Source organism: Parambassis ranga, chromosome 21, assembly GCF_900634625.1.
Source record: "Parambassis ranga chromosome 21, fParRan2.1, whole genome shotgun sequence".
Lineage (NCBI taxonomy): Eukaryota > Metazoa > Chordata > Actinopteri > Ambassidae > Parambassis > Parambassis ranga.
Window position 1 is genome coordinate 16,917,952 of NC_041041.1, and position 12,306 is coordinate 16,930,257.

A 12,306-nucleotide genomic window follows, 5' to 3' on the forward strand; every position below is an offset into this window, starting at 1 on the left:
GCTGTTTAGCGTATTCATAGTTAGGGGTTTGGGCTCGGCTGTTTTTAAAAAGGCAAGGCAGCCTCTCAAGTTGATCAGTCTGCTCAGGAAACTTCTGCTGGAGAAAGTACTGGAGTCCAAACCTTGAAGGGGAGAGAAGTTGATATTTTGTGCAAAGATTGCTCCTGCAGGGGACAAATATTCCGAGGGAGAGAAATAGCACATATATTTTAAATTAGTCACTTTGAGACATTTTGCAGCGTGCACGGCAGCAGGCTTGTCATTAATGTTTTTTTATAGAGATAGCTACACTCTTGGATAAAGACTCTTGGCTTTAACTTTAAAAATCGGATTATCTGACTGAGGCATTTTGTTCATTAGACCAGGCTACTTTTCCCCCTCCTCTCTGCATTTGAGGTTTTATGCTATAACTGAAAAGAACGCCAACAATGTTCCTGAGTTTTTGCCTCTTGGTGACATTTATCTTGGGGCTGTCCGGGTGCTTGGGCTCATACGTTCCGTGCGAGCCTTGTGACCCGAAGGCGATGTCCATGTGCCCTCCGGTCCCGGTCGGCTGCCAGCTGGTCAAGGAGCCGGGCTGCGGCTGCTGCCTAACGTGCGCCCTGTCCGAGGGACAGGCGTGCGGCGTTTACACCGGGACATGCACCAAGGGCCTCCGCTGCCTGCCGAGGAGCGGAGAGGAGAAACCCCTGCACGCCCTTCTCCACGGCCGAGGAGTGTGCACCAACGAGAAAGGATACAAACCTGCTCACCCACCCGTAGGTAAGACGCGCACTTGGCTGACTGATGAAAGCTTGGGAGTTAAAAAAATGAGCCAGAAACGCATCAGTTTAGATGTTGGGGCACCTTTTCTGTTTTTGATGACATCTTGTCCCTTGCTGCTGTGTGCTGCCCGGTGGAAATCTGCTGTTGCGTCTTGAGGGAGCAAATACACATTTACTTTTTAACTTTCGAAATAATGTAATTATTCCTCATTTATTGCTGCTGTCCCTCCTGTCACTGAGAGACCTGTAGGACATGAGCAGCCGTTACCCCTGCGCTCTGACAGACCGTTTGTTTGACAGATGGTTTGAGGTGCCATCTGATTAACTTCTATCCACTGCCTTGAACAAACTGGCCGCAGGAGCTGATTCTCTGTACATACAGATACAAACGCGCGTCTATGGCGGCAGGCTCAGCATCCAGCTGTAATAACAAGTTAGGCTGTGCTCATTATGAATGTTCATAGCAATAACACGGGTGCAGTGTTAATCTGTTGCGGGCGGCTCCGCTGCGGTGAACGCACATGGTGCGTCCCGGCTGAGTTGCGCCTTCAGTGCGGGGCACTGGCTGTCAAACTGCGGTTAAGTGAGACCCAAGAGCGACTGACAAGGATCCAGTCAGTCCCCACTCTAAAATATTTACATTTCAGGGCAGAGCCAATTACCAGGCGCGCGTTTCTTTTAAGCGCTTCCACTGCTCCATTATCTTGAAGCGTGATATTTCTTGATGAAGAGCGGTCTATGGACTGAGTGGTTTATTTATACAGGGGATATTAAGAGGAAAGTGTGGTCGCCCCTAAAGTGGCGCCTTAACTGCCGTTTAATATCCAGCGCTGTAACAAGTGTCTGTCAAAGACCACAATTTTCCATCTTCGCGCCACAGCGCGTTAAGCCTGGTCTTTCCATTTTTCCCTGCTTTGCTCCTTTTCGATATGACTACACCTAACTGCTTGAGGTGTGAAATCATTACAAAAAGAAGGTGAAAAAAAAGTCTAGGTTGGATGATAAAAGACTGAGGTGACTCTCCACAAACTTGTTAAAGCCAAATTTGGATAGATTTAGGTCTGCAGGCTACCCTGGGGTGGTGTTTAGAGTCGGATTACCACTAAATCTGCATGCGTGAGAGAAAAGAGAGAAAGACCGAGAGACAGACAGGAGAGCTGAGCCAACAGTCTTGAATGATTTAAGACATTCTTGGTGTAGCAGACAGGTCCACTGTCACTCAGAGTTTTAGCAGCTTGTCAACATCTAGATAAGTAGGTGGCGACCACAAAGGTTTTGGCTTCAAGCCTCCTTGCATAAAATACTCAACTGCTGGGCTCATTCTGACTGCTGACTGTCTATGATTCATTGTTCTAAACATACTCATGTTTTCAAGCATTGATCACTATTTGGCATGATGTAGATGAAGGTTCAGTTTCAGTGTGTGTGTGTTTCAAGTTTGTGTGCTCTCATGTATACTTGGGCAGGGCTGTCGGTGTGGATTGTGTGTGTGATTGTTGTTAGGGATGACACCTCAGGCACATTTGCACACACACACACACACACACAAAACCTGAGTTCTTTGTGGGCTCTCAGAGGTAATCGGAGCATCTTTTCCTGCCTCTGGCGGTGCATTCATTGCATGGGCGCTCAGTCACAACGCAGTGATTCAGCAGAATGCCTTTGGGCTCTTTCTTTCCTCTGAAGGGCCTTCTGTCAAACAGCCCCGGTGTGGATGGGAACTTGGTGAGGTGAGCCTCTGGTTTCCTGACGTGTGGGGTTGCAGCTGTCTGTGTGTCTGTGTGTGTGTTTCGGTGTACCAGCTGAGCAAGGCAAACACAAGGAGGAGGAGCTCAAGTATCTGCCACACTCTTGATGCCATGAGGGCTGCAGCCTACTAAATATTGACTGGGACAGTCAAACAATGGCAGAGAAGAATCGTCCCCCCCTTCCCTCCTCCCTTTGTAAGAAAAAGAATCCTGGCCGTCGCTCTGCGTCTGGGTTCACATCCCAGCAGTGCATTAATTCATGTTTTGCTCTTGCACTGTGATCCCAGGAGTTGCTCGAATTGTAAGGCACAGGAGGTGGTATGTGCTTTGTGGGGCACTTGCAGACTTTGTTAGCCCCCTGCAAGTGAATCAGACCCTGGAAAGCCTGCCAACAGATATGACTTCATGGCAGCAGCAGGCCCCTCGTCCTTCAGGCTTCTGAAAGGGCCTTATGTTTTAACAGATTGCTCTTTGCCAAGAAACAAAAGATGATTAGTGAGTGGTTCCAAATCCTGAATACTCTGCTGTCACATGGACAGAAATACTATTAGCAACAGGAAACCCGCTGCCTTCACTGACAACTATAATACTTTGCATTTGTCTCAGTTCTTCATGCATGTAGATGGAGTTTTAACCTTCACATGCCTCCACAATCATCAGTTGTTGTGAGTTCAGCAACTGTGCCCTTCTGACGTTCAATATTTGCTACAGTTACTACAGTCCCACTGTAGACTTCTCTTTTCTGAGCACCATAGAGAATCACTTGTCATCGCATACATTTAGAAAGCTATCCGACGTTGAGCATTACCATCTGCTTTTCCCATGTTCACATCGTCAACAGCACAGCTGGTTATCGGGTCGTAGCTGAGGAGCATAAAGTTGGGAGAAGCTCATTCTCTCTGGCTGTACACTTAGAATATAATAACAACCAGCCACCATGCTCCGTCTGCAGCGTACGTTGCATGCTCATACGAACATGCCACATTAGATATAGCTCCAGTCACGTGTGGCCCCAGCTGCCTAACAGCTTCATGACGGGCTCATGCAAAAGGAAAGACTGTATGTGGCTTTTCTGTCTGTCTCACCTTGAACATCTGAGAAAGTTCAGTGAAAGCTTAGCAAGCTGCAACTGATCTGTTGCAGGTGCTGGGGGTTGGGGGAATATTGGAAAGGTCATTTTGTCAAGATATCACATGAAGAAACATTCAATTCATGGAAAATGTGATGCTGACGAAAAGGTGGAGGATCCACTCCTCGGATGTGACATTGATAGTATTGATAATGTCGCAGCATATTTTCAGGTGCAGACTGGTATGGCTGTTATAGGAGCAATTGACAGCACTGGCAGGAGAAAGACCTCTTTGGCACACTTGCTTGATTTCTCCCTGTAAAACTTTACAGCGGTATTTGTACAGATTACTGGTCACTGACACTTAGCCTGCTGGTGGCAACAGCTGCAGAAGAAATCAACACTCACGGTAGTGGAGGGTTTTAAAATGATGTCACATGTGTTCAGTCCTGACCTGTGTACTGTAATGTCACCCCTAACACCTGGTGAGGTGCCAGCGTGGTGTATGATTGGCTACAAATCAGCCAGTCTGAGGTTTTGGAAACAATGGAAACTGCAGCTTTTGTGACTAAATAAAGCACCCTTTGGTTAGGGTTAGGGCAGGGGAGACGTCCATCGGGTGTAATAACACGCTTAGTAATAACATGTGACATCACTTGGTGTGCTAAGGCTAGGTGATACCAGGCTCAGAATGTGCGACAGGTGAACCTCTGATCGGTCCCTGCATATGTAGGTAAGGCCATCCTTGCCACTCAAGAGCACACCTGAATAATTTGTTAACGTTGAGTCGCAGGCCTCACTGCGTAAACCGTTAACCACAAATTAATCTTGAAGTTATAGTTCCTCGCCTGCTGTGCCTGTTTTTCTTCTTTTTCTTCTTCTAGGAGATCATCTCTGTATACCCCTCTCGCCAAAATAGCTGCTCCCGCCACTGGGGAGTTAGAACGTCGTCACACCCAGCAATTGTGTTGCGGCGATGGCGACCCAAAAAAAGAGGGTTGCATCCATCCGTGTGGCTTGTTGAAAACCCAAAGTCAGATGTGGGAGAAGACCTCAGACCAAAATTAGCAATGTACAGTAGAGCGGCCGTGCGCCTCGCTCTGATAATTTACTTTGCACATGGCTCGCAACACGAAAGCCCAGCTTTCTTTTTGCATTGCGGAAGCTGTAAACAGGTCAGAAAGTTTGCTTACTTATAACAGCATTTCCCCTCTCTGAGAGATTTTGCATCCTCTCACGAGTCCTGTTTTGCACTTTTTAATCCTTGAATTGTTCTTGTCGCTATTTATACCGTGCGTCAGAAAAGCAGGAAACTTTTTGATTGCAATGAACATATTCTGTTTGCACAATACTGTGGGGAAGAGTTATTTCCTGCATATTCAGAAGCTGATTGAGAGTGTGCAGAACAGAAATTCCACTGAAACAACAGGACACTGGGTCAAAATGTAATTCCTTTACACTTGTGGTCATAACACAACTTGGACCGAGGATTTGATAACGTCCACATTTTAACTGTTCCAGCTGGTTTGGAAGTGAGCCTCTTTCAGTCATCAGCCTCTTAATCCTCCTGGTGTAACCATTACACTGCTGTCATGTCATGTGCAGAGGATGTGGTGTGTCTTATTGGCTTTTGGGATCAAAACCACTGTCTCTTTGTGAGTCCACTTTTTCTTTACCCCACCTTTTCAAGCAGAGATCTCTTGAAGTGCAGCCTCTTTGACTCGTTTCTGTAACTTTTGTACACGCACATCCTTAGCTCCATTGCTTTGTTCACACCTCCCCCTCTGCTCTAGAAAACTGCCGGGTTATCAGGCCGCGGCCTCGCTTTCAAATATTAAGCAGCAAGTAAGTGTGACGCCCGAGAATGGCTTACTAACATTGTGTTTTTTTTATGACACAGTCCCCTCAGGCTCATTTATCCCCACAATTATCTTGTCCTACCCCCAGATGAGATTAAACAGCACCTCTATTCACGGCTCTCTTAAAGATGTAATTTCAGATGCAGAGCAGGTACTGGCTTAATCAAAGGCAGGGCATAACAAATGTGTTGTAATGCCCTGTGAAAGGTGGGAGAAGACATTGTCCTGGCCTTTTTTGGTATTATTATAGTCTTAAAGATCCAGTGAAGAGAAAAATCCAAAGATGGGCTGGCTTATCTTTCATGCTTGGACCACTGCCCGTAAGAAACTTGGGATATTCATGAAGCATAATTGTGTGCAGATGTTAATTTTTAAACAGAGAAGTATCAGGTGCACCTTCTTTGGCTGCTCCGCTCCTCTCTCCCTAATGAAATCTTTAGCTTGAGCAGAGGGAGAGAGGGAGAGATAGCAGCACAGCTTTGGGCTCCGCTGAATGGACGAGCTGCACATGACTTGGCTTGCTTGGCTCCCGGCCAGCTTCTTGGCTGAATTTCAGGAGTTAAACACAGACCCTCTAAACCTCCTTTACAACCTGGGTACCCTTAGCATGGAAAAGCTGAGCTTTTGTGGAGGAGAGAGGAAGTCAGCAACCATTGTCTTAAAAAAAACCCTCCTTCTGACACGTTTTCTCAAAGTTATTGCCAAATATGTGGCATTTTAATCAAGTGCCCCTTGATTTAAAAAAAAATGGACTGTACAGTAGAAATAAAGAGTTTTTCCACAGCAGTCACATGCATGCGTGTACATAGGAATGCTTGTTTGACATATTTATTTATAGCCAGCAATAGCCTCGTAGTCTGAGCAGGGGAGACACAAGGACATATCTAAACACAAACCAAGGCCTGCCAAGTCATGAGTTGTGAGATTAATTTCAAAGAGACGGCAGTGCAGCACAGAAGCCAAAGACCCAATTCTGGTAATCACCCTGCCCCCACCCCTCACCTCCCATCCCTTCCCCTCCTTTCCCCAAGACTCCCAGACACTCATGCTGTGTCAGGCTCTTTGAACGTCAGTTTTCTCGAAGCTTGTGTCCTTGTTACGTCTCAGTGCCTTCTGCGTGCTCCGAACAGGCCAAGTCAGCAAAGCTACGGCGACTTGTTAAATCATATTTTCCAAACGTGTTTGTCTATGTATGGAAGTTTGATTTGTCTTTCAGCAGCAGTTGGCCTACAGTCGGCGGCCAACATTCCTCTCTGGTTCAGCGCGTCTGGCCCTGCGCACCACGGCGGGTTTCCTTGTCAGATAAATATAACCAGGGTCATCCACTGGCACCATCGCTCCAGCCAGTTGGGGCCTGGCAGAGTCCCCACAATCACTCTGTACTTATGGTACAGCTAAGCCAAAGGTTGGAAGGGGGCGGGGGGGGGGGGGGCAGCAGGGTCTTTCTGTGGCCTCAAAGAACCTCTGGCTGGGGGTCCAGGCTTAAGAGGATGAGCCCCAAAGATAGGAAAAGAGGGGGGAGGGGCAGGGTTAAGGATAAAGGACCTCGACCTGTAAATGTCCTATCACGAGGGACTTTAAGATCCCTGAGACTGTAGTGCCCTCTGGGGGGAGCTGAAATTACACCTAAAATGTGACACAAATGTACAAGCATTTATATGGGTCCACAGAGAAAGTGGATTTTCCTCAGCTCGACATTTGAAACAGTTTTATGTGGGACTTGTCGCTGTGAAGTTACTGTACTCGGGGGCCTCGGCCCTTGTTGCAGTGAAGCAGCCCAGATAGCATGTTAGCAGATTTTCCAGGCAGCGGTGATGGCAGTCTAGCAGCACATGATGTAGTTTACAGAGTACTGTGTGCTGCCCTGTGTCTGTACTCATGTGTGCACTTTAAGTCCAGCATGGTTCATTTTTTCATTTTTATATAGATTATTGGTAGACAACTGAACAAACATCTCCATGTTTGTTGTCCGTCTTGATCTACACAAATCTCTGTGGGGGGGTGGTGAGTGGGGTTGGGTGAGAAAAGATGAGTTTGGAAGTATTGTCATAGCTGTAGGAGTTCATCAGCTGTTGGTGTCCCTTCCTCTGTAAACAAATGTTGAACAACAGTTGGCGCAAAGCCTGGGAGGAGCACACACCTGTGCACTTATGTTAGGACTGACAAAAAGCAGAATCAACAATGGATCAAATGAACACAGCTTTTACCAGCTCCTTTCTCACCAAACAGCAGACAGATTTACTGACCTGTGGGTGATAATAGTAGAGCACTGAAGAGGTAGTGGAGGCAAAAGCTGAAAGTTGAAAGTTGAAGTCAAATACGTGAATTACTTTTGCCTTTTTGATACAAACTTGATAAGTAATTCTCACTGTCATTTCTTGCAGATCATGAGTCTCGAGAACACGAGGACCCCATTACCACAGAGATTACAGAGGAGCTGCCACCAGCTAAATTGCCACTCCATCCCAAAGACATTGTGAACAGTAAGAAAAACCACGCAATTCGAATGGAGCAGAAGAGGAAGGCCGGCAAGCAGCGGCTCTTGGGCTCAACCATGGATTATTCCCTTCCGCCCATTGACAAGCATGAGCCTGAATTTGTAAGCATCACCATATAAATCTACTTTGTAGATTATGTTGAGAGTGTTTGTGGCTTCATTTCAGTTTGTCTAAAACAGCTGTTCTCAGCATGACCCTGAAATGTTCCATGTACTGTGTGTTTCTGAAGGGTCCATGCAGGAGAAAACTGGACGGGATCATTCAGGGAATGAAGGACACTTCTCGTGTCATGGCTCTGTCTTTGTACCTTCCCAACTGTGACAGAAAAGGGTTCTTCAAGCGCAAGCAGGTGAGTGTAAATTCAGAATCAGAAATACTTTATTAATCCCAGGGGAAATTGCTTCAATCTGCAATTACTGTAAATATCCTCTCCATTCTCAGCAGTTTTGGGCATTGTAAAGTTTGGAGTTGCTCTCAAAGGCACTTTCAAAAAATGCAAGAAGGGGACTGAATGGCACATCTGTGTATCACAGGCTAACTTCAGCCATATTGATTGCCTCTACTGTTATCACCACCAATCAGATTAACAAATCACCTGGAAGGAACCACATCAAGCTGCTAGATGCAGTTAGCATGTAGATCAACATTTTAAATACATGTTGATAAAGGTGAACAGACACTTGATTCCATCATTGTATATGTCATTATTACATCTCATGTATCTTTGTCCATGTCAGTTGCAAACCTCCCCTATTTGAACACCTTTTGTAACATACTGACACTTTGTCCCTGTGTTGACAGTGTAAGCCATCTCGCGGCCGCAAACGAGGCATCTGCTGGTGTGTGGACAAGTACGGCGTCCAGCTGCCTGGCACAGACTACAGCGGAGGGGACATTCAGTGTAAGGACCTGGAGAACAGCAACAACAATGAGTGAAACGAAGGGGGAGGACCACCCTTGACTCCCCCCAACCACCACTACCACCACCACCACCACCACCATCCCCCACCCCCTAACACCACGTGACCCAGGGCCCACCCCTCCTCTCTGAATCACACCTGTATGCTCTGCCCTCCGTTCACGTCAAGATTTTGAAATGATGATGATGATGGAAAAAAAAGTCCAAACAAAAAAGAACAGGCTGAAAAAAGACACATTTCTTTTTCATTTCTTTTCTGTCCTTGACCAAGCACTCTTCTCCGAGTGAGGGGAAAAGTTCCAGAAGATTTATTCGATCCCTTGACTATTGATCACAGGAGCCGCATCCCCTGGCTGCAGATTCATGAAAATATATGCACACATTGGATGTATTTTTATAGAAGCTGGGGGTCTCAATACAACTCTTTGTATGTTGTAAGATTAACATGGAATCATTGTGAAGAAGAAGAAGAAAAAAAGCATCAGGCACATTGAAAACAAATCAGTTTTAGCTGTGGAACGTGATGCCACTGTGGAACTGATGATTGGCAGAGTAATTTGGTTTTTTGTCTGTTTTCCAAAAGAAAAAAAAAAAGAAACAAGAGATAGGGATACGCTGTAACAGTTGACTCTATCTGGGTATGTGGTTCTGTCAGAGCACTTATGAATAGGGGAACCTGCTTAAATATGTGTAACTTCACATGTGCATGTGTGGGTGTATGTGCACAACGCTGATGTGCATGTGTGTGAATGATGTTGGTGTATAATGGAGTGAGCCTATTACAAAAACAAAAAAAAGAATGTCCTTTTTTTTCTTTCTCTTTTGTTTGATTTTAATCACAACAAATATTTGCTAGCGCTTTGAGGTGGTCTTGGGGCTGGCCTTCTCTGTAATGTAACGGGACACGGAGTGTTCGGAGACAAAAGCGAGGTTCACAGATGAACCTATATATAAGTGGCTCTTCGACAATGTAGCTAGCCTGATATGCCAACTGTGCCTATTTGAACAGACACTGCCATGCAGGGCGACACAGAGCTTAGAGAGCGCTGACTCTACTGGTGAAATTAAAAAAAAAAAAAGATTTTCAGCTTATGATGGGACTCAAGTTTGAGAGACTTTGGAGTTCTGGGGCCGGTCGCTTCTCTGATTCATTTGTGTGAAGTGTAGTTTTGTATGGTTTTGTTTGTGCTGTTTTCTTTGCCTTCAGTGAAGTAAAGACCGCCCACTTTTTTGAGCCATGTTCCTTTATCAAGTGGTTTCCCCTCAGTACTGCTACTACAGTGTAACCATGGTGTATTACATAACTTTTAAATATAGTTATTGAATGTTGTTTTTTTTCCTGTAGAAACAAACTATGACAATAATGTAATTGTGCTTGGAAAAAAAATCTGAATAAGTCCTTGTAGCCTGTCAGGAGAATGACACAGAGTCATTTAACACAGGGCAGTTTAAAAAAAAAGCTAACCCTCTGAAATCCTTCTGCTTTCTACATATAAGTGGGGCAAAAAACAAAACAGCTGCAGGTCATAACAGGGTCTTAACAATAGAGCTGTTCTCTCTCTGTGTGCAAATCACAGTGCCTTCCTACATGCAAATACATTTAAATACTGACGTGAAAGTGACATACGGGGCAATTCTTTGTCAGACAGCCCACCCCCTCGCCGCCCGGGGATGGTACTTTATATAAAGAGGTTCAGTTCTGATTTAACAAGTGAATGTGGTATAGGCCCTTTAAACGGTGTCAGGCAGCAATGCATTGCAAATCCATTTGTAATGTCTGCCTGTACCTCGGGGGTAATTCTGGACAAGAGGAACTGCTGTGTAAGCCACAGTCAGTTCATCTTTTCTTCTCTTTCTTTGACAACCAATAAGCTAATTCTCTTGCTTTTTTTTCATGTGAATGCCAATGTGTATGATTTGCCAGAGAGGGGAAGCCAAAAAGGATGTTTGGAGGTAAATTTGAAAAAAAGTGCATCCTAAATGGCTCCCATTTGTGAATACATTATCAGCCCCCCCCCCCCCCCCCCACAACATCAAATCCCCCACAACCACTTTCAAGAAAAAAAAGCAGCTTGCACTTATTTCAGTTACTCACTATTGATATTGACACAAAACGACATCCTGAGATGTGGTATCATGAAGTTAGTGGAACAACAAAGAAAAAAAAACAAGCTAAATGTTGTGTATCTTGTGCTTACATTTCAAAGGTGGTGCTTTTGAGGTAATATTTGTTGACAGGGGCTGTGAAGCCCACGCCTGGGACCTCCTATACAGCAACACCTTTTAGGGAAAAACAAAATATATAGATACAAGTAACATGCAGCTACATATGTTCTCATGGCCTATTGCACAGAGATGACAGCTGAAGAGCAGGGAGGAGGAGGAGGAGGGGTGGAGGAGGAAGAGCGAGCGCCATGGGCAGTGGTCATAATCAGGGCCTAGCCACTTACCCGATGTGGAGTCACCAACCGCATTACATTAGCTACAGGTAGACAGTTACCAGGGGTTATAGATATCTGGGGGAAATGATGCTGCAACCAGGAGCACCGATTGGCTCTAGAGGTGATGACAGAGGACAAAATCTAACACTTTTGTTCTTTCTTTTATTGTGACAGTGACTTCCTGTTTGCAGCTTCCTCTAGTTTTTTTTATCTCCTACTTGGTTTTGAACTCACACATTTCATACTTCAGTAGTACAGTAATGACAGACAGTACAACTTTTTTTCTGAATACATAACACTCTTTGGATGTAATCAGACAGTACAATTGGTTTTCTTTTCCATAATTTGGTGTTCACTGGCTTGTGAAATAGACCCATTGGTGGCAGGAGGACAGCGGGAAAAAATGGTCAGTATTTGGAGCTACATAAGACAAATAAGAAAAAAAGACAAAAAATCTCAAATTATTAAAGTGAATATCACTGTGTAATATTTATTCAACTTGTAATTTATGTACTCTTTTAACCTTTGTCTTTTTTTGTTATGACAAAGCATTTATTTAAATAAAGTTATGTATTCCTTTAAGCGTTTGGGTGAGGGGTTTTCATTGCTCGGGTGGAGGAGTTCGAGGCCGCTAAATTGGTTTGAATTGTACAGTTTGAAGTGGAATCATGCCTGATAGTAAGCGCCGCCTAATCTCTCAAGGCACGAGCTGATAAACCTCTTAGACATAAGTCTGAGACACCCAGGCTAGCCCACAGGATCTCATGCAACACGCAGGATGTGACTTTATAAAGCCTCGCCTGAAGGCAAGTCACCTGGTTTTCAACACCATAGTCAAAAAAGATTGCACAGGAACAAGGAAGTCATTTAATGTGAGTTTGAACTTCAAGGGTGGTGGCGGTGGTTTGGGGTGATGGAGGGGGGGCGGGGTGGATAACATCTAGTGGGACCGGCTCACTATTCAAATGACTGGGAAGAAGAGATTTGTAGCCTGAAGGGAGGCCTTAT

At 45.1% G+C, this 12,306-nt stretch overlaps 1 protein-coding gene across 1 annotated transcript; it reads left to right on the top strand.

The window, feature by feature from the left end:
* Window positions 1-428: 428 nt before the first annotated feature.
* Window positions 429-11,028, top strand: igfbp5b (insulin-like growth factor binding protein 5b). The gene is made up of 4 exons (XM_028393091.1): window positions 429-762; window positions 7,825-8,039; window positions 8,168-8,287; window positions 8,740-11,028. The coding sequence occupies exons 1-4, from the start codon at window positions 429-431 to the stop codon at window positions 8,872-8,874; spliced, it is 804 nt and encodes a 267-aa protein (XP_028248892.1). The 3' UTR covers window positions 8,875-11,028.
* Window positions 11,029-12,306: the final 1,278 nt, after the last annotated feature.